The 23,487-nt window shown below is 39.7% G+C and overlaps 1 protein-coding gene across 1 annotated transcript in view; it reads left to right on the forward strand.

Annotated features, from left to right (window-relative positions):
* Window positions 1-20,885, forward strand: part of dlgap2a (discs, large (Drosophila) homolog-associated protein 2a) — a 159,584-nt gene extending 138,699 nt beyond the window's left edge. The window contains exons 9-14 of the mRNA XM_040138024.1: window positions 8,421-8,806; window positions 14,485-14,573; window positions 14,704-15,140; window positions 15,256-15,347; window positions 18,810-18,970; window positions 19,733-20,885. Of these exons, the coding sequence (XP_039993958.1) occupies window positions 8,421-8,806; window positions 14,485-14,573; window positions 14,704-15,140; window positions 15,256-15,347; window positions 18,810-18,970; window positions 19,733-19,943 (1,376 nt within the window). The 3' untranslated portion in view covers window positions 19,944-20,885. The remainder of the gene's footprint in view (window positions 1-8,420; window positions 8,807-14,484; window positions 14,574-14,703; window positions 15,141-15,255; window positions 15,348-18,809; window positions 18,971-19,732) is intronic.
* The last annotated feature ends 2,602 nt before the right edge of the window (window positions 20,886-23,487 follow it).

Below are 23,487 nucleotides of genomic sequence, written 5' to 3' on the forward strand. Positions count from 1 at the left end.
TTGTGTGGTTATTTTTTTAAATGTATGACACTGAATGATGAAAATTATGTTGTAATGGCGCATGAAAGATGGCCTCAGTATTTTGTGCATTTCATACACAGTGCCTCACTGTAAGTATTTGGTTTTATTCATAGATTCATTTTGATATTAAGTGCAATGGAAGGAACCTACATACCACCGAATACGCAGAATTCTGTTACCAGCAATGAACAGCTAAAAAGCCAGGCAGATTCACAAGATATATCTTTGCTATCGGTTCAATTAATGGGCTCTATATGAAATCACCCGCTGAAGTCTGTGCTCTAATAAAGTGCACTGGAACAAAAAGAATCTTTCAGATGAACATCAGTGAGCTGCCAGAAAAGGATTTTCCTGTGTGTTGTTTTGAATTGAATATGTGCAGAGCACTTTATGAAAGTTTGCTAAATTGGCTGAATCTGAATGGTTTTCAGAGGGGTAGGATGTTAATTAGGGCTGTATTGTTTCAGTCTGCTCATTTCACTGGCATAAAACGCACCAGCCTTTTCCTCCCTGGGCCCCTTCCATGTTTAACTTTTCACTTTCAAAACTGTTATCTAAAAGTAGCACATAATTTAACCTGTAATGCGATGACATTATGTTTTTTTTCCCATAAGATAAAGTCTGAGAATAAACTGCGTCAGTATTCATTCATGCTATGAAAGATATTGGCATTTGATAACAGGCTCTTTCTCTACTGTGAACTTTGGAACAAAGGGAATGGTGCTGCTGAGAAGTTGTGAAATTCCTGCTTAATTGGTTTTGGAGAGAAATCGTGATGTGCTGGCTGACCTGTGTTTGTCACAACACACGATTTACTGTTATATTATTAAAAGGCAAATAAGCTGATGGCCTAAATGGCATGAAAACAAGTAAACTGCACTACTGTAATTGGTTGGATTGCTTTCTGTATACATCCATTTTCTTTTTTATGTGAACAGAGCATCTAGTAGGGTAACTTTTGCAAAAATACTTCTTAATCAGTGACTTTAACAATACCAAATATCATGATCATTACTTTTCTCTTCACCCCACACTTGCCACATATGGGGTGGTTATACCCTCATTTGTTACCATAATTAGCAATCTTTAAGAAAACATTTTTCTTGATTTAAGACTAAATCTTGCAAAGTTGAGAAGTCATACTGTACTTTTAAATAAGAGGCAAAATGATTGAGTACTGCTTGAGTTAAGCAGGAGTAAAGCATTTTGAAAAAATACACCCATTGGGATGCATTTGAATACAAAATCATGAAAACTGATTTTTAAAAAAAAAAAAAAAAAAAAAAAAATATATATATATATATATATATGATTTGTTCTATTGAGCAGTTTCAGATCAGCTATGTAGGGAGCAGCGTCACAGAGCCAGGTCAGATGATGCATGTTGACCTATTCACATCATTCTCAATCACAGGTTACTGCATCTCTCTGAAAATGGTATACAGTAAAGATCAGATATGTATGAGGCTAACAGACATTCAAAGATGAAAAAAAACTGTATAGGGAAATAAACACTATTTGTATGAATGCTGATTACTTATTGTATACCCTATCCAAAATGGCCTCAGTCACTCTCTAAACAAGATGCTCTACTGGAACATGGGGCATTAAATACTGTGTGTTTTTAGACTTCCTAGTCAGTGTGCCAACAAAGAAGGCATTTTTTAAGAAAGAGTGTCTTCTTTGTTGTGATTTTGCCAAAAGGACTGATTTTTCTCTACATCCCACTTTGCAGGATGATCCTCGTAGCCTGCAGTCTCTCCCTGGATCCACTCTTCTTTGTGTAATGTTAGTAGATTGTGTTGTACTGTATTTTTGGGCAGATATGCCCATTCTTATGAATATCCATCCCGCTCCCTTGTTTTCAGGGATCCAGTTCTGCCTCCCCTCCACCTGCAGCATTGATCGGACTCCCCAGCAAACCCCAGGTAAACCTGCTACCTGGGGCATACTCCATTGCCTCCATATTAATGCGCAAGATATAATTTTAATGAAACCTGAGTTGTCCTGTGGTAAGTTGCTCTGAAAATTAACTTTTAATAATGTTGAGTATATGCAGTTGCCCTCACATTCACATCTAAAGAAAAAAAAGAAAGAAAGAAAGAAAGAAAGAAAAAAGTGAACTTTATCAAAGACCACCATATGATTAATGAACTAAAAGTTACCATGCAAAGAACACAATGTGATACTCTAGTTTTTAAATGGGAGTTTATAGGATAAATAATAATTCATTTAAGACCTCTCTCAATATTGATGCAACTTGACCAGTTGTCAGTGTCTTCCCCTTGAGTTCTTTGAGCACACATATCTGTTATTCATTCATGAAGAACTTGACCCTACAGTAGCTAGATTGACTGGAAAATGCACTTGCTCCACTACACCTGTACTCTAAACCATCCTGCTTTTTTGATTGAGAGGGACTGCACTCTTTACAGACTCTCAATTGTTGAGAGTGCTCTCTCTGCTGTTGCTTGATATATTTACGACAGCATCACTTTCGCAAACCTGCCTTCCAACATCCCTCCATCGTCAAGTCTGCGGTATCACATGAACACAGACACACACACACAAACACACACAGCGACCTCTAAGTATCTATTATTAGCTTCCATTGGTTATTTTAGTGATCCATCTAGTCGACATGAAGATGATTTGTTGTCCTGAAAAGGTCAGGTTAAGGCCACTGTGACATGCATGTAAGTGGTGACATGCAGATGCCGTTCAGTGTGCCACCAGTAGCTAAGGCAGGGGATTGTCTACATTGCAGACTGCAGCAACCATTACTTAAAGACAGACTCGGCAGTGTGACTTTCATGAACAGCAGGACTACATCAGAGGCATTATAGGTGAGTAAAAAAAGAATGTCCTTGATCCACAGATCAAGAGGAACTAGCCATGAAATTACTGTATTTGCTGCCACAGGGGTGTTTTGTTTGTTGCAAACTGTTTTTATTCTCAGTGATCCATCACAATGATCAGGACACTTTTAAAGTTTCGCAAACTATCCAGAGTTGGTTAAATAAGCTTGAGTAATGACCCATCCAGTCTGGTTTTTGTTATCTATTGTTGGCTATTTTTATATTAATTTCTTTATTGTTTCTTTTGGCAACACTCGTGACAGTGCCGATAATGGAGTTTACCATCCTCTCCCTCCCTCCCTCCCTCCAGATCATTTGCATATCCTTAAAAGCCTGCTGCAAAACAAACTGCTGCATTTCCTTTACAGTGATAAATCCAATCGGGGAGAAAGACTCTTAACGACGTGTCACTCAACACCCACCCAGCCCCGCCCTCATGTTCGCATACAAGCCAGTCCTGATAGATAGAGAGGTCCTAACAAAGATGGAGTGGTTGAATCAGTGCCTTTGTGTTTCACTTTAATCAGCCTCACTAGCACATGGGTAGTTGTGTGTGTGTGTGTGTGTGTGTGTGTGTGTGTGTGTGTGTGTGTGTGTGTGTGTGTGTGTGTGTGTGTGTGTGTGTGTGTGTGTGTGTGTGTGTGTGTGTGTGTGTGTGTGTGAGTATAGAGTATTCAATATTCAGTATTAATAGAGTATTCACGCTGAATACTTTTAGAAACTTCATTTAAACTGTACTCACTGTACATACTGTCTGTTGAAACTTCACCCACACGCGAGGAGACCATTTGTTCATTTTGCTGTCATGGGGATGTTTGGCACATTGACTGTTGTTTGGACAGTATGAACCGGTGGTTCACAAACTTTTTATATCATGCCCCCTTTGGAAGCCAAAAAATATTAATTTCTGGGTTTGGTGTTTCCTTGTCAAGAGTGATGAGGTCAGAGCTAGACGCCAGATATCAATGCTTTACATATTAGATGTCTGCTCCTTCTGAGTTGGTTTAGTGAACAAACTTTTAATAACACTGGAAAAACTAGTGGCATGAAAAGTCAAGTTGATTCTTATTGAAGTGACATGAAGCACACGAGCTGCATTTTTCTTTTCACACGTTTCTAATTGAGATAATCATTGTTGACTGACGTGTTTGTTTAAAGAGCAGTGTTTGTTCTTCTCTTCTGACAATCATTTACTTTTCTGGTCATTTTTCTATTTGCATAAATCTGAATTCTGACAGCTTTGCGACCATCAGAGCATGCTTGTCCATCCACCATAAATCTGATTCATTCAACGCTAGATGTGTGCCACACTTTTCCACCCAGTCCGGTGTCCCCATCCCCGGCAATCCCTCATATAAAATTAATAAGATAAAGTTTAATTTTGACAAAGGGCCCCTCTACAAGAAAGGGCCACATGATGATTACATAATAATGCAATGACACACATTAGTTGATATTGTACTTTAGTGGTGAAAATTTCATGCTAAATTCACAACTGATCCAACAACTTCTCCAAATTAAATGACAAAATGCGTCATTTGTGACTGGCCTTCAGAACAACCAAAAGAAGAATTTTATGATTTGATGCCGTATCAGCAGGACAGAATAATTTGTATGTTCCTTCCAAAAACTGTTACAAATCACTGCTGCAAAAATAAAACCATTTTCTGGTCTGACACAGCTAAGGTTTAGTTAGGTTTAGGCACAAACAATGACTTGGTTAGGGAAAGATCATGGTTTGGCTTAAAATATATGCTTGTCAGGGGTTAGGGAATCATCGTGGATTAGGTTAAACATTACAGCTTTGTTAAGGTTAGGGGACCTTCGTCGTCATTGTTACAATAATAACCACTTGGTTAGGGTCAGTGAATGATCATCATCATCATCGTTTAAAAAAACCATTGTTAAAAAAAATGGGAAATGGGAAACGGTTAATTCCCGTTTCAAAGTCCTCCTTTGCTCCCAACAGACAAAAGTCATAATTCCACCGACCCCCGAGGCCCCAGGGGTCTGGGTCAGATCTGGGGCCCTAGGGCAGTTTCCTGCCTTGTCTGGTTGGTGATCCAGTCCTCAACCGACCATTTCACTGCTTAGGTAATAGTCCTGCATGGTATAAGCCAGGATGTTTAGTTAAACATTACAGTTTATTACAGTTGATGAGCTTAGTCTGTGGACTCGCCTCTCATGGTTATGCGTTCAGTCCGAGGCCTCCACACGCGGCTTCATTCTCATATTTCTGTACGATTATAGTCAATCATTTTGTTGATGTTACAGTGGTTTAAATAGTACAGAACAATATTCATGCTGCAAGCAGGTGAGTGAGTGAGTGACTGTGTGTTCACTTCAGATGAAAAATACATGCTGAGTAATCCCGCCACTGCTAAGAAGGGAGCAAGAGTTATGACTCCCCTTTGCACGACTGGCTGGCTAATAATAGTTCTATTTTGGTCCTCCTGCTGAATCATGCCCCCTGAATGGGTCATCTCTTTCCTCCCTTGATCTCGCTCCCTGATTTATCCTTGCTCTCTAATACACACACACACACACACACACACACACAAGAAACCCTCTCCGTCCTCTCTGCGCAAATCCACCCTCCCTCCTGTTTCCCCTCTTACCTCTACATCACTATCTTCTTTCACATCATCTTCCTCGTTCCTCACTTAATGCATCTCCTCATCCATGAGAAGTTAATTTTGTGAATGGACAGCAGCGTGTGTCATTACGCCCCCGGAGCAGAATGCTTTTCATAAACCAGACGTCTCTAGCTATTTATAAACACAACCAAAATACGGGTGAGAGAGAGGCCAAAAGGTGTTGCAGGTTTGAGGTGAAGCCCTGGGTTTTGTTCTAAACATAAATGGTGCTCTTTCTAAAAAGGGTTGCAAACAAAAAAAATCTATTCCTTGTTTTAGACAACAGTGAGTTTGTTCTGTAATTGTACAGGCTACAATGTAGTTAGGTTGAAAGGCTATTAATTCTATGCCTTAACTTTTTGGGGGCCTGCATGAAGGATGCAGCTCATTAGAACTCAAAATAGATCCGGTTTTGGTCTCATAAGGACTTCCTTAATTGCTTCGTGTGATGTAAGCATTTGTAAGACAGGAACAGAAACAGAGTTCAACACTGTTTGCCTCTTTGTCAGGGAAAACGATAACCCATAACTTAACCTGCAGCGTGACTCACTGTTGTTCTTCTTCATCTTCTTCCTTTTTTCTTTTCTTGGCTGCGAGGTACCTGGCACGCTCTCAGCTTTGATCAGAACACACTAAACACAGGTTGTGCTTCAGATGTTTTGGCCTGTAACTACACCAGGCAAGCTTTTCTCTAAAAGCCTTGCTTGCAAATAAAGACACGTCAAAGTCTAGAAGGCGTTCATGACCGATTCCTCAGTCCATCTCTCTGTGGATTAAGTCCATATTCTCATTTGCACTTGAAAGAAAGTAATCCCCCCTCTTTCTGTCATGAAATGGACAGAATAAGAAGATGAGAGTTGTCAGCCTTGCTTGAGCACTTCCTCCTCACCAGGATCCTCCACACATGATTACTTCTCTGCTTTTTCACTATCATCCATGTATGAGAGTCTTGTGTCACAGACGCTTTGATGTTCTCTCTTACTTAATTGACTTATCCATTATTCGAAAAAATATATTCATAACCTTCAAAAGGTGCTCATATTTTCAACCATTCTCTCCCTTATCTGAGCACTGAAAGTGAACAAAAGAGGAGGAAAAGGGTTTCTACATTGGTGGAGAGGCAAAACACACCTCTTGAACAGAAAGTGCTCACTCAGCCAGGAGTTTAGATCAATAAGGTGATCAGGAACAATAAAGAAATACAAACACAAAACCCACCTTGCAAAGTTATGCTCATGCTGTACATATTTAACAACCAGCTATATTTTATAAAGTTGTGGAAACAAATGATGTTTCTGCCTAATGTCCCATCATCATAATTGCCATGATATATTAGCTCACCACATATGCTAATGAGGACATTAAGTAACAAAGTCTATTAATTGAGCAGTAATATTAAGTGATAATACACTGGAAAATACTAAACCCGATCAGCTTCTTGTCATAAACGACTGGGTATGAATATATGGTGTCCATATGACGTTTCTGCCATATATTGTCATATATATCTTGCCATGTTGGGCTCAGAAGGATGCTTACAAATAGACATACCATGCACCATGGTGGAGGGAAATAAACATTTAAAACTTTGGACAAATCCGGCTCAGAATGGTGATGTATGATCCCATAGCTCTATCATCTGATTGACTGAAGAGTAGGTTCATTACGAGCTGAACAAGCAAGCACTGCCATGAGGAAAACAACAACAAGGATTCAACTGGTTGAGAGATAACTGTAAAGAATTAATCTAATGATTTTCTATATTTTTCTTATTGTCAAGAAACCCCATGAAAAAGACCAAAGCCAACAATAAATGGATCCCACCAACAAGTACTGACTGTCTAGCTAAAGTCTGATACAGATTATTCCTCTTTGCCATAGAGTTCGGTTGTAGTCCCCGAATTATTAAAAAACACATAATTGAGCCACACCGTTGCACTTCACGACACGTTCCTTCATTACAATTAACACAGCTACAGACATTTATTTTGAGTTGATCTCACATACCGTCCTGCTCGTGTAAATACTAACTAGCGCTCTAAATGTGTATTATTCCGCAGCTGAAAATAGTCCCCAGCAAATGTGCTGTCACTCCCATGTGAGTAACAACTGCTAGCAACTACAGTGCCCAGCTGTTTCAGGAAATTACTGACCCTTTTTTAAATTTAAAGTCAGATGTTTATACCCATTTTTAAAGATTTAAATATTTACTCAGAATAGATAAGCATGGGACTGAGTGCCATGGACAAAGTAGGGAAGTTGCAAAGTTTTGCAAGATGGACTAACATACTGTAGGTTTTGGTCTTTCCATGTGATTTTTTTAAACAACAACAGATATAGAACATCGCCAGCCCTATCGTTTAAGGCTTGTGTGCAGTGGGAGGGTCAGTGAGAAAGGGGGAATGGTGTCAATGTTATTTTAACCTTTATAACACATAATTTCTAAAGGATGATGTGAAAGACTAGAGGGAATACTGATGTTTGACTTTGTACAAAAATTCACCAGTGTGGTTCAAAGATTCACTTTTACTATTATACAGGTATGTACGATGGTTTTAAGTAGATGGATAGGTCTTTAATTTCTATATTTCTTATAGATCAAACTTTATGTCTTATTTGTTGATGTCTATCCAATGATATTTGGTTATTTTTAGGTTTTCAGATAAATTGATGGATTAATTTTGTGGATTTATACAGTTGCCCTATGTATTAAAAAAGACCTAAAACCTGTATTATCTAGAAAATGCACAATCACAAACCACAAAGGCTGTTTTTCTTATTTCTTGAAAACTTAACAATCAAAGATACATGGTTTTGACATTCCATAATGGAAGTGACACATAATAACATGTTGTCAACATTGAAAATGACTCTTTAAATAATTATGTCTTTCCACCTTTTCCAGCCATCACCTACACACCCAACTACAAGAAGACCCCTCCTCCGGTCCCACCGCGCACCACCTCCAAACCCCTCATCTCCATCACAGCCCAGAGCAGCACTGAGTCCACCCAGGATGCTTACCACGAGGGGAGGCACCCTCATGATGGGATGTGGGCCCCTGATGGTCTCAGTATGGGGCTGAGCCCAGGCAGGGCCCTCTATAACTCAACCGACAGCCTGGACAGTGCCAAGGCCGTGACTATAGCCATGGAGGCGGCCGGAGTCATGGCTGGGAAAAGACATCCGTCCACAGACAGCCACAGCTCGGTGCTCACCTGCGACAAGGCCATCCTTGTGTCCAAGGCTGAGGAGTACCTCAAGACACCGCGATCGTCCATAGGGATACAGGTTAGCACTAACATTCTTAGAACCACAAAACTGTGCATGGTTGCATAATGATACAGATTACGCACTCACACATATATTCAACTCAGAAACAGTGCTCTCTTTTCAGCAGCTAAAAATAGCAAGAGTGAGTCATATTACCGCAATCCATCAATTAAGATTCAACTCATGCTGGCGCAGGTTTTAGTGAATGATAGTTCACTCCATGGTTCATTCACTCCCTCTCCACTTACTGTACCTCTCTCTCTTTCTATCCAATCTCATTCATGCTCCCTCCCTACTTCTCTTTTGCTCTCCCATTTTCTTCCTTTACTTCTATGTCTCTCTCCACCTCCCACTCTCTGTGATCTTACCTTGGATTTGTCTTCTTCATTCTTTGAAACAAGCTGAGGCTCTGGTGTTGTTGATCTCACGTTCCAGTCGAAAGGTTGCAGGTCTGGCTGCAGAAGAAAGAGAGAGGAATCTGTGGCAGCAGGGCCATTTGCAGTATTTTATCAAAGCAGAATATCAAAGTTACTTTTTTAATTTGAAAGTTTAAAAGTCATTCTCGGTATCTGTGTGTGCATAGGGAGTAGTAATTTTTCTGTATTTTCCTGGTTTGTATACTTAGGTTCTCAACCCCTCTGTATCATCATGATTCCCCGTCATCCACATTTACTTTCCTCTATTTATCATTTTATTCCCTTTCCCACACATAAATCTCTACATTCACACGCTCACTCCCTTCTCTTCTGACTGTCCAGTTTGCTTAGACAAGTGCTAAGTTGAACTCAAAAACCTTTCAAATATTTGAAGAAAAAGAGCAGACCCATTATTCTCATTCTGGAAGTGTTAGAATGTTATTTGGTGCTGTTCAGGTTTCTTGCAAAATAAATCAAGCACACCTTAAAGGGTAATTGCTGTGAGGGGGGGTTTTCAGCTGATATTAAGAAAGTCCTTTTGCTGAAGATCGGTCTAACACCCAAATTACACTGAAGCCATTGACTGTCAGATGTTGTCATCAGGGAGTCGGCCAGCAATAAATGATCCTTTCAAGGTCAATTGATCCTGCTACACTTGCTACACATCCAAATTTAGAGAGTATCCAGTGGCACGTTTTGCACATTTCTCTGTTATGTGTAATTGTGAGCAGTTAAAAACACATTCCAACACATTAGTTCTAGTAGGCTATTAAAATGATGTACTGGAATTCAGTCTGCATTTGGTGATATTTTAATGGGCCCCCTCTTTAGTAACTAGACTCAAACTTTGATTAAGTTATATTGTTACAGCTTGTATGGCCATTCACCCCTAGCTGTAAAAATGATTTGTTTTTTTGGTTCATCACATGTTTTGCCTGTCCACAGAAGAGATTTGATTGGGTCCACTTAAACTTGGCCCTCCCAAAAATAATTAAACTTAAAAATGATTCACACAGTAATTAAATCCAAATTGCAACTGAAAGTGAAACCAAAGGTAAACTAAATATGTTTAAATAAGCCGGTTCTCCCAATAGAGCCTGTGTCAGTGTAGCCCGTATCTGAGCCATCATCAGGAATCACTGATACATGTAAAATGCAGCCTTGTTTCAAAAATGTAGTAGGTTTTATAGGTGAAATCAGTTGAATGTAAAAGCAGGTTTCACAGTACCCAGGTTACATTAATTGTCTGCCTCATGTAAACATGCAAAACACTACCCCCTTCATGTGTTCCTTCATTTGCTCACTGTCTTACTTCTGTCGCCTTACCACTCACACAGTGAGTAGATAGCTCTTTACTCTTGTCTCTGTCAGACACTTGATACCTCACCCACATACGGTCCTTACAGTTTCTCTTTCCTGTTAGTGAGGGTCAGAGTCAGTCATCCAAGGCTGATCCTGCCACCTAACCACACTGATGAGCGCTAATTTTAAATAGCGGAACTGCAACATCAAAACCTCATTGTTACGCCTCAGCAAGCTTCACAGAGGTTGAAACGCAATCGAGGCGCCATCTTTCCAAATCTGCACACACGCAGCTCTGAATTAGCTCATTCATTACCAGCAGAGGGGAATAATAAAGTGTGGATGAGATAAATTTGGAGCAGAAGGTTAGTCCTAACTGTTTAAGAGGATGAGAGGAAGTGAAGGTGAATTCAAGGAAGGAGTAGCCAGCGAGTGTGTGTGTGTGTGTGTGTGTGTGTGTGTGTGTGTGTGTGTGTGTGTGTGTGTGTGTGTGTGCGTGCGTGTGTGTGTGTGTATGAGAGCGATAGAGACAGAAATTCAGAGAGGGCAGCTTTTACCTGGCAACAGTGTTTGTTTAAAAAGTGTCCCAGGAACTCCCTTTAGATGCAATCCAACCCCTCAACGTCGTAGCTACCTTTGAGGACGCTATGGTCATGACATCAGTATTTTTTCTGGGAATTTTGGGGTTTTATCAGTCTGGTTTTCTGAGTTTCTTTTCTAAATATAAATTTACATATGGACAATTTTTGTTATTGTCAGAATCCAGTGCTCTAGTCTCAATATATTTAATTTTGATGACTGTTCGATCCACTAATATAAATACATTTGTAATTTAGTAATTCCACACCAGAATTTTATTTTTGGTAGTGTAGCATTCATGTTGGGAAATTAAGACTTTTGAACTATTTGGTCTGGTTAATTGTAGGGTAAATAGAGATAAAGTACTGAGTTACATATCATAATTAGAGTTTAGTTAGCTGAGTGAACAGCTCCATTTAAAACAACAGAAAATATCATTGAATTACTAATTCAGAAAATATTGGGAACAATTTAGAGACATTCTTCTTTGCGGGTGTTGCCTTTGCTTTCCATGCACAGGCTGCTCTGTCTAACTTCAAGCCCCTATTGTTGCCTGCTGGTCCGTTAATAGAGACCATTTCAGTAGCAACTAACTCTTGGGACTTTTCAAATATTGATTTATCTACATGGCAGGTAGCTGCAGTTGACCTCATCATATCATATGGCCAATCAGTCTGCTTTGCCTGCTACTGGAAGTATAATTAACCTGAATTAGCCTGCGTCTGCATTGATCTGCTGTTGCCTTTTTACACCCTATCTCAGAAGGTCAGCATATTTTTAATCATTGATCTCAGACCACGTGGATGTGGTGTTGTCTTGACTACCCGTAGTCCTCAGAGACCACTTTATAGCTGCATTTTTTTTACCTTAAAGCTGCGACATGTTTTTGTTCTAAAGTGCTGATTGATTTATTTACAAAAACACTTAATTTGAGTCATAATGAGGTTGTATAAAGAGGAAGTCAAAGCTATTAACCTTAAACAGTCATTGGCTGGCAAAAGTCAGCAGGTGGTGTTTGTGTGTTTTAGGTGAAAGGCGCAGTGGCTCTGTCCAACTTTTCGCTGATGCTCAGTTTCCACACCTGTGATTACTGATGCAGTGTGTGTGTGTGTGTGTGTGTGTGTGTGTGTGTGTGTGTGTGTGTGTGTGTGTGTGTGTGTGTGTGTGTGTGTGTGTGTGTGTGTGTGTGTGTGTGTGTGTGTGTGTGTGTGTGTGTGTGTGTGTGTGTGTGTGTGTGTGTGTGTGTGTGTGTGTGTGTGTGTGTGTACACACGTCGGCGTAACTCTATGTACATACACCAAAACATCCTCAGTGGAGGTAAGCCTATTGGACATAAATCTGCCAGCCTCCTGGGCCTTTTGTCTTCCTTCAGTCTTCATCCATCACAGACATGAAACCCATTCTCTCTTCACGAGGTGGACTTTGTTCTGCTTCTGAAACAAAGCAATGGAGGTCACCTCGCCAAGCTGCTCCGCACTCAATTCCTCCCTGCTACCAGCTTCTCCCAAACCGCCTGACAGAATACAAAATGGCTCTCCAAAAATGTAACTCCCCAGCTTTAATACTGATCACTCCACACCAAAGGTAGGGTTGACATTTCTCCACAGCAGAAGCACACCCTATTTTGAACCAGTCCCTTTGATTCATTATCATAGTCATAATACTACATTGAGCTGAAGATTAATGATTGTCAGACGCTCTAAAGGCCTCATATGGACATTTCTGGATGGCTCCTGCAATCGTTGTGGTGGCAAAGGCAGGAATGATGTTCCTGGTGTGACAAAAATATAAACTGATTTCTTTTTATTACACTCCATGTCATAAAAAACATTTCTTATCAAAAGATATATAGAAAAAAGGAATTAAAAGATACATTCATAAGGAAAGAAATAGCACATTGCTTCCGACCAGCAACCATATCGGACACTCTGTACTATCAGACTTTAGAATTGCAGACCATTTCTGATACAGTCACACCGAAATAAGGTTCTGTGGGCACCAAAGAAGAAAAACTGAAATGACAAAAAAGACAAAGAGAGGCTTAAGAAAGCAAGGAAAGAAAAAACACTGTGACAGTAAACCAGCAGGAAATTGTGAACGTAAGACCAAGAGAGAAGTGAAAGCAAAGGAAGTTAATAAGAAAAGAGATGAGCAAATGGAGAAATGAGAAAAAGAAGAAGAATAAGAAACACACGGAAAAGCAGAGCAAAAACAGTGTGCACTTATGGGATTTCCATAAAGCCAGTAAATGTGGGGCTCCAGGGAGTGGTGCAGGCAGCGATAAAGACTCTCTGAGTCTGGGCTGCTGGATCAGGATCTCAGCCATGCAGGGGCAGGGAGAATCATCATCAGTCACTCTTCCTTCCCATCCCATAATATCCACTAATGTGGCCCTATCTGTCACTGTGTAACTATGGTCACACAGCCGTGAATACTTGATCAATCCATACTACCTCACTTAAAGTATTGAACATTTTTCAAGTGGATTCTTTTTTTTCTTTTTTCTTTTTTAGACCATTTGGGTGCAGTATGACAAGATGCAAACACAACATTGGCGTATTAGCACCTCAGAAGGCTGATATGGCTAACTTGATAGCAGACACATTCAGCAGACATAGAGCACCACTAGCACTCATTTGAAGTGATGTTTCTGATGAAAATAAATCCAATGTCCACTCTCCTTTTTGGCTCTGGTTTGGTATAAAACCACTTTTGAGAGAAATACCTGTCTACCAAAGAGGTAGATGCTAACCTTGTCTATCTGCTTTAGCTTTATCACTAAAAACACTGCCTGCATTTAGAAGTGATACTAGAATGGTGAGAGTGAACCAAAACAGTAGTTACAATTGTAATTACGCTTCACATTACACATAGTTATCTGACCCATTGTTCATATAAAAATATTGATTAGTTAAACTTTAACCCTGTGGAGTGCCTAAGTATCAAAAATAAAAATTATAGCACAACGAAATACTTCTTACCTTAATTTTTTTTTCTGCTTGAGGTGATAATCATATGGCCTGAATGTGAGAATTATAACATCACAAGCTCCTGTAAAAATCTTAAAATTATGAAATACAAATATTACAAATTTCAACCATCAACATTTATAACCAAAATGAATACCTTTAGACATTTTATAGTGTGCAGTGCAACATACAGTACATCTTCCTTCATTTTTTATATTAATTCATGTAGAAACCTAAAATCCTCGGCAGTAAACCTCTGCTGTCTTATTGCCTTTGCAGCCTCCATATATCATACAGTGTTTACTTTCTGAAAGGCCAAGTCCAGTTTAGGTGCTCTGTCCAGTCCCAAAACAATAAACCCAGTAACACTGGGGAATGATAGCTCACATAACGAGAAGCACTGTTGGTTTGTATCATTTCTTCGTATTAGGTGGAAGCGGCCACGGACTCTGAATCTGAGAGCAAAGGCTCACGGGAATACCACTCTGTTGGGATCCAAGTCGAAGATGACAAGAAAGGGTCAGATAATAATTTAAACCTTGTTAGCGAAGCTCAATCTGTGATGTTTGCCCTCACTTTTATAAATAATAGCCCCATAGTCACTGCCATTTTTTGTCATTTTGGCCTGTGTATGTGTATCTCTTTGCAGACAGGGCAGGTTCAAACGCTCCAACAGTGTGACTGCAGCTGTGCAGGCAGACATGGAGTTGGAGGGCTTCCCTACCATGGAGGACAAAGGCCTGCAGTTTGGTGGGGGGTTCCAGCGTCACTCAGAGCCCAGCACGCCCACGCAGTATGGGGCTGTGCGAACCGTACGCACCCAGGGACTCTTCAGCTACCGTGAAGACTACCGTACCCCTGCTGAACCCCCCAGCCCCAGGGAGACGACCAGTGAGACCACCTGGCAGCTGGAACCCCCCTCCCCGCGGGAGAGCGCGGTCTCAGGCGAGTCGGGCAGGGCATCCCCTTCCCTGCGGAGGGATGGGAGCTGGTTCATGCAACTGCTCCACACAGAGACCAAGAGGATGGAGAGCTGGTGTAAAGAGATGGAGGCAGAAGCTGAAGAGAATGACCTGTCAGAGGACAGTGAGTGGTCTGCCTAAAGCTTCGTATATTTCTGATTAGAGGGTTTTCTTTAATGGACTGTACTGAACGGCACTGAATATGTTGGACAGTGTTTGATATGCTGTGTGTGTTTCAGTCCTAGGCAAGATCCGAAGTGCAGTGGGAAGCGCTCAGCTGCTCATGTCGCAGAAATTCCAGCAATTCTACTGGCTCTGTCAGCAAAACCTGGTAGGAAACCTATCAAAGAGAGGGAGTGTTGTTTTTCATTGACCTTCAGGCTAACTCTAGCGGTCACAATTGTGGTCAAAATTAGTAAGTCAGCTGTCTTACGTGAATACAGAAAATTTGTTAATTTCTTTTTATATAGTTAAATGTTATCAGATGATCTTCTATATATCTCAAAACAACAAAAGAGACATGGGAAACAATACACACGATCATTGAAAACAATGGACAGTTAGTCTTTTGCGTATGTTTATCCATATATGGTAAAGCATGAAGGAAAAAGAAAAGAAGTTTAAAAATATATGATCTATTTTGTCTATCTAGCAGTGTTTAAATCATTTCTCAGTCTTAGTAGAAAAATCTGATTATGTTATTTTCATGGCAACTCAGAAAAGCATTCAGGTCACGTGTAGGTCAAATCTAGTTTTATAGTGCAATTTGCCAAGATCAAAATTTAAATAATGTTACCCCATTCAACTTTCGTCTATATGCATAAATCAGAAAACCCCATATCTGAATTTTAAGTGAGGGGAAGAGAAATTAGTATGCCACAGCTGCAGTGTGAACAAAGCATACAAGAAAAAAAAAAACATTGGCTGAGCTATGAAATTACCTTTTGTCATTAGGCACAGCTCCACACTCCTCACAACCTTTTTTCTCCAGCCTGCAATACACATTTAATGCTTTACTGCACCAACAAACTGAATCAAAACTCCCTGAATATGTCATTGATTGTGGAAAGCTGCAATACTGAGAATCAATAGCTATCTAGCAAATTTGTATGTGACCTCAGTGTTTTGAAATGAACAATACATGAGCTTGGATGGATGCGTTTCCGGTGATGCAGCTTTGTCCTGAGAAGAGAACAGAAGAACTGAGGTAATGAGGCAAACCTGGATTTAAATAGACCTACAGGAAGTATCCAGACAGCAGTCGCTCTATTGCTCATCCAGGAGTTCGGGAACACACACAGGGTCAGGGATTTCTGCCTCATATTTTTCTTGCGCTTGTTCACAACTCGTTTTATTGATCTGAGCCAAGTACCCAATATTTCAAATGAAGTTGGTGCGGTGAAAGATAGTGATGGTTTTTTTTGCAATGTGCAGCAGAAACTGCTCATTCAGGGGGATTGGGAATTGCACGGGGATTAGATACAGGGAACCAGCCTTTTAGACCAAGTCAAGTGCTTTTTTTTTCCACTGAAGGCGGCAGTATTATGTAAGTTTACTCAACAACTTTTCCATCGCAAACAGCTGCAACATTTCTGCACATGACAAATACATAACCAACAATATTCACTTCACATTTAGCTTCATTTGTGAAATAAATGCTCCCAAAAATGAGCAGTTGAAAAAGATGTCTAATTGTGTTTTACCAGCCTGCTTCTCACTACCTCATGGATCAACCTTCATAAAGCTTGACCTAAAAATGCTCTAAAAAGAGACAAACAGTTTGCGCGGAGCGCTTCTCTGGGAGGAGCTCCGGGATTAAACGCACACACTGACACAGCTGGGGCTCCAAATTTACTGACTCCTCCTAAATCTGTCAGCTCTGGATATTTGAAGCCTTAAGACTTCCGAGACAGTTTGCAGAACATCACAAGTTCAGGGGTCAGGATAAAGCTGATGAAGTGCTGAGGCAGTCCCATGGTAATTACAGATAACAGAAATGTGCTCCCAGCTTACCTTACATGATGAATACTATAATATTTCAAATGTAGGGTATTTTTCTTTTCTTTTTTTTTCTGTACAAAAAAGAATTCTACTAACCTTATAATGCTACACAAATATGAAAGTAAAACTATGACTCTCAGTCAGGATATTATGCACAGTTAGAGACTTTTAGTCATGCCATATGACATTAAAAACACCACAGTAAAGTAAAATACGATTACTGTAAACTTTAAACTCTTAGTACCACTGATACAGTTTAATTTAGCGATGCACAGTTTGTACAAAGGTCTTTGATAAATTCCTTTAAAGAAAGAGCTGAATGAAAGGTCTGCTTTTGATTCACTTTTAGTGAATAACCTTTTGCTTTTAGAGGACCATTAATATTTAAAGTCAAAGTCAGATAACATTTTGCAAGCATCCTGCAAACAGGATACTGTGGCAGGATATAATGCCACGTTGGCAAGGACAAAAAAACAACACTGGAAACAAAGCTGGAAAAAAAATACAATAACTCTCTAATAGCATAGATACTAGAACCAGGGATTGCCATCATACTGTAAATCTGTTGGACCATCAGACATCAGCACATTTCCCCAGGTTTCATACACTCAACATTGACTCTTAAATGTCCATAGAAAACTCCCTGTTTCACTCCAGCGTTATACCATAGTCTAGTCCAGCGACCGTGTCTTCTTGTGAACCAACCTAGAGGAAGTGAACGAAGAGTCGTGATAAGCACACATTTAGTTCTAGATCGTTTCCACAGGTCAGCATTCTTTTTACCATGTTACAGCCACACACACAATAAACAAAGATAAGATTGTACAGTTCTAATACTTCGTGTTGAGATATTAATGGGTGTAAGAAAATGAGAACCACAACCCTTGTTTTGTGGGTAAATTGAAATTCCTGTTTTGGAAAATGTTTTGGAAATGTGGCACGGGACACCACAGCTCAAATATCAAATAGCTCAATATTTTGTTTGTATATGTTATATTTAAACTTTGTTTTTTGTTTTTGTTTTTTTTTTGTTGTTTTTTTTTTCAGGCCATAAAGGTACAAGGTACTGTAGTCTTTCTAATCACGTTCATAGTGATATCAGCATTTACAGAGTATTTCCCTAGGTGTTAGTGACTTGTATCATAGTTCAAAAACAGCTCATGAATTTTCTTCTCAAGCTTTTGGGATCATATCTACACCATGTCTGCAATCAGAAACACTGATTATCCCTAATATTGTTCTGGGTTATAAACAATGGAGCAAAAGGGGCTGAATTAGTGGAAGAAAATCTCAAAGCAAAGGCGGGGATGTGGACCAAGTGTTAGCACTGATTCTCATGACTCATTAAAACCGGAGACAATGAGGCGCTCCTCAATCTGATGCTCATTTCATTTCAGGAATCGAGTGATGAATAGGATCGACAAAGGCAGTTTATTATTTCTGAGCCCATCCATAGAAATATGACAGGATTGGTCTCCATCACCAGTTGTTATCCCTCATGATAACCAGTAGCCTCAAAACTGGAATCCATGCCTGTTTTGATGAGTCTGATAAGGACATCTAGTGGATTGAAGCTGAACTGCAGTAACCACAATTTTCTTGACGGTCTTCATGCCCATATACTGTACGTGCATGTGTTTCCTTGCGTGCAAAGACACCAGTGGTTTATAGCATGCTTGTGCGTATTATCTGGGCTACAGACACTGAACCATCTACCTGGCTCATTACTTAATGTCACCACAAGCATTAATACCATCTTCGTTGTAACTCCTCTCACCTGCGTCTCACCTAGGACCCCAGTGCCATGCCGCGGCCCACCTCTCAGGACCTGACTGGGTTCTGGGACCTACTGCAGCTCTCCATCGACGACGTAACCATGAAGTTTGACCAGCTGCAGCAGATCAAGAACAACAACTGGAGGCCCGTTGACAGCCCAGAGAAGAAGGTGAGGAGTCTCCGAGGCAGTGTTAGCCCTACACCCAGTGTTAGCCCTACTAGACAGCCTCAAGATGCTCCTGCATTGTCAGTTGCATGTCTTGTGTATAATGATGCTGACAAAACTTCAAAGACCGGAACTGATTCAACGCTGTTCTGTGGAAGCATAAACAAAACAGATAAAGTAAGGAAGCAGTCAGAGGTTTGATTCTCTTTTCATTTAAATTTACTTGATGGAACATTTTTGATTAGGGACAGAAAATTATTGGGGAGCAGGGGGGCAGAAAATATTTCAAATTTTCTTTTTTTGGAGGGTTAATATAAATTTTTGGGGGAAGCAAGGGTCTTTTAACATTTTTCTCATCCCAGATTTATGTTTTATTTAATTCTTCCTTGGGAGATTTACTGTGAATAAAAATACACATTTAATGTGCCATTTAATTGCTATATTGTATGAAAACTATTGTCTTACTTAACATATTAAGGTGTAATAAGGCATGTACTATTCTTAATTCTCTATGATCATTTTATTGGCAAATTGGTGAACTTGTAGTGTTTTGTTTTGTTTTTTTTTCGATTTATATCTTGAGAAAGGGTGTTGCAGTTTTTTTCTTTGTCAAGTTCAGGGTCCAAACTAAAAATGAATCGTGTTCGGAAAGGCCTTGCTTTAAAAAAATAAATAAACACAAGTTTCGACCGCCTTCCCAACCCCAATAATTTTCATATTTTCATATAACTTTTTACTGTACAACTGCTTCATAATTATTCGCTCTTGTTCTTAAAGCCACCAGCTCCTGTACCAAAGAAGACGGTTCGACAGAAGAGTGCAGTGACAAGGGAGAAATCCTTGGACCTCCCAGATAGGCACCGACAGGAGGCTCGTCGGCGGCTCATGGCAGCCAAGCGGGCAGCCTCCTTCCGGCAGAACTCCGCCTCGGAGCGAGCGGACAGCATCGAGATCTATATTCCCGAGGCTCAGACTAGACTTTGAGAAGATAGGGTCAGGGGCCAACGCGTCTCCCTGCTCCCATGTTCAAACAACTTTAAAACTAGCCTTTTTTCTAGACTGCTACTCTCTTAACTCTTCCTTTATCCATCTGTTGTCTGATCGCAATAGCCATCCTCAGTGCCCATCACCATCGGTCTGTAGGATGTGCCAAGCCTCTTCTCCCATTGCAAGAATAAGTGTTAGCAGATGTATGTCTGACATGGGTTGGTTGGGTTTCTCCTTGGTTTGCTGGTGATCAAGATACCCAGCCTACAAGCTCTCTCATCCAATGTCCTGGATGGGTACATCTGTAGTTTTTCAGCATTTGCAAAGTGCCATTTAAAAAGTGCAGCTTTGAAAACCTACCAGCAACCAGGCCTTTGAGCTAAAAAGAGTAAATGAGAGAAATTATATTTATTTCAAGTTGTTCAAAAATGGTCAAAGTTAGGAAACCTTCAGTATTTTTAAATAATTTAAGGTTACATTGTGACTCTTTTTTTTCTCTGTTCTTTTTGGAGTAAATGTTAATTACAAGCTAAATATCACAAAATTGTTGTAAATTCAAAACTTTGAAAAGTGCCAATGCTTGAAATACCTCAACCACGTGCATGTGGCACTGATCACCCATTCAAGGTTATTCAGGCAGCCCTTATAAGCTCTGGACTGGTCAGTGTTGAAAAAATGCAGCTTTCTACCCAATCTGGTTGCAGTCAAACATTTTTCATGGTCTGGATTGGTGGAAGAAGGACATCTGTCAGCTCATTTAACATGCACATTTCAAACAACCTTACTATATATCTCATGTTCCTGTTGCCAACTTTCAAATATTGACATTTACTTGAAGCGGAAAACATGCAAGTCTTGTGCCAACATTTTCATTATGTCAATGCAGTAGAATAAATACTATGAAGGTTTGTGTAACTCCTTAGATCAAAATGTGTAGACAAATGCACTTATGCACTTATTACAATTCTCTCTATTTCCAAGGGAAATGTACATACCCAAGTTCACAATAGTACTGTTGTATTTCTCAATTGTGAGCGGGAAGAATATTCATTGTGTATATTTTTTTTCCCCCACATACCCACTGCTTGCCTGCCCTCTCTATTGCTTTTGACAAATCTGGATTTGTTGCAGACATACACTGGCTTGTTTACACACACACACACACACACACACACACACACACACACACACACACACACACACACACACACACACACACACACACACACACAAAACCAAACTGCTGTGTTTTCATCAAATATACTTCTCTCAGGCCCTTCCAAGTAGCACCCCCGGCCACAGTTAATGAGGAGTGAGAGAAAACTCCTCCAAAACATAAACAAAATATCTGCATGGTAGTTTCTTTAATCAAAGAAATAGCCTTCTATATTTCTTGAAAAGTTCCATGTAGCTGAAAGTTTACCTAAACAGAATCATAACTGCACTGACTCCCTCTAGGAAACACTGAGAAGTAAAGAAAAGAAATTGGGGCAAAGGCATTCCACAGGGATGCAAGAGGCAAGTCCCAAATAACTAAAACTTTGAGAGTCTACTGTTGAAAGGAAATACATGAGGAATAGGATGTTAACTGTCTGTGGCTAAGCAGACCCGTGGGTGATATTTTGTTACCACATGCTAGATATTATAATTTGCCTTTGAGTACCATCGCGATGCTCAGATGCACTCGAGAGGCTGGTTGCACCAGCTGTTTGTAAATTCAAACTTAGCCCAGCTGTGACGTTGCCTAAGTTTTTGACGTTACTAAGTGGAGATTTACACATAAATTAAAATGGGTTGCACCACACAAACAAAGCCATACCTGGAGATTAGTTGTTACAAAATATATAATCACACCGACTAACTGCCAGGTGTGGCAGCAACGTAGCTAACTGAATCAACTGACAAACTAGCGTTAGCTTGCTATATACAACCTGTTTCGACTGAAGAATTAGAGTTCACATGAAATGTGGTCAACATATCTGACTTACTACTTTAAAAGTTTAAATGATGTAAACTGGTAAGACTTTAAAATAAATTTCATTAAAAAAAAAAAACACAACATACCTCATATTACAAAACCTTTTACTAACTATGTCAGGCTAAACAACTGGATTTGTCGGTTAGGCTTGCATTGTCGGACTCATTCTAAACTGCATAAATACTAATAAATCTGAAGTACATATGCATATATAAATAAAACAAAGTATTGGTAGTTAAGTTGTTGTTTTTGGCTGTTACATTACAGCCTGTGATGCTATAGTGGCTTACTTTTTTTCCTTTTCGTTTTTAGATAGTTGAAAAGCTTTTGACTGGACTGTGCTACACATTTCCTAGCAACTAATCTAAACATTACTAAAGGCTTGACTAGCTAAGACGTTTTTTTAGTTTTTGCAGTGCAACCCGATTTAGTAAATCACTAGTCTGAAACCAGCCCGTAGATTTAAAAAGGAGGGACTTTACACACAGACACGGTAATGGATTTACGAATAACTGGTGCAACCCATATCATGGTATGTGACGTGGAAGTGGAAAACCAACATTAAAATTATGGGGCCTTGGATAACAGTCTCTAGTGGTCACAGAGTTTACTATCAGGTAGTTACAACTAAATTAATCACAAAGGTAAGCTGATCTTGAGCAAAAGCTAAAATTCTGCTGCTTTTTAGTCCTTAGATTCAAAACACTGACCTAAAGACTGAAGTCTGATGGTAAAAACTTTGGATAATCAATCAACTAAATGGTGCTGCTTTTTTATTTAATCAATACAGTACTAGACAAACAATCAATGCAACACAATGTGCTGTCACCTGGTCGAATCATCACTTAAAAATCTATTTTTATGACCTAGAAATTTGTGGTTGATTAATTGTGCCAGTGTGCCTGGCTTCATAAAGGGTAGGACAGGGGGGATTTATCATAGAGCATTAACAACATAGGTACATTTATGTGAATTTGAATGTTTTGTGTGTGTATGTGTGTTTTGTTGATATGTGTGCGTGTATCTTGTTTTTTGTAGCCCAGTGGTAACATATTCAGCGAAAGAGAGGGTGATATGGGGTCAGTGTGTGTCAGAGTTGGATTGATTTCCCTATTACTACCCAACTGTGGCCTGACCTGCATCTCCGTCTCACACAAACATACACACAGATACACATAGTCCCTGTGTCATCAGCACTCTGTTGATACATATTTTAGATACCATAACATATAATTTACTTTTTTGTGCTACAGATTGTATTTCTGATGAAGTACAATCCAAATTTTTAACCGGTTGCGTCTATGGTCAATGTAAATACACACAGTCCCTGAAGATGTAAGACATAGGCTCTGAACCCATCATAACCCCAAGTATAGATGTATTTACTCCAAATTCTTTCCAGTGTTCAAACCAACCTTGCACTGTATCAGAATGCATTATTCATTGTTTAGTTATCATAAATACTTGTAGTAGAGCTAAGACAATACATTTCAGAGAGCTAAGAAGTATTTTCATTTAACCAAAGTCATCTGTAGAGTGCAGTGTCTCAGATATGTCGTGCCA

This window comes from Xiphias gladius, chromosome 10 (genome assembly GCF_016859285.1).
Source record: "Xiphias gladius isolate SHS-SW01 ecotype Sanya breed wild chromosome 10, ASM1685928v1, whole genome shotgun sequence".
Classification (NCBI taxonomy): Eukaryota; Metazoa; Chordata; class Actinopteri; order Istiophoriformes; family Xiphiidae; genus Xiphias; species Xiphias gladius.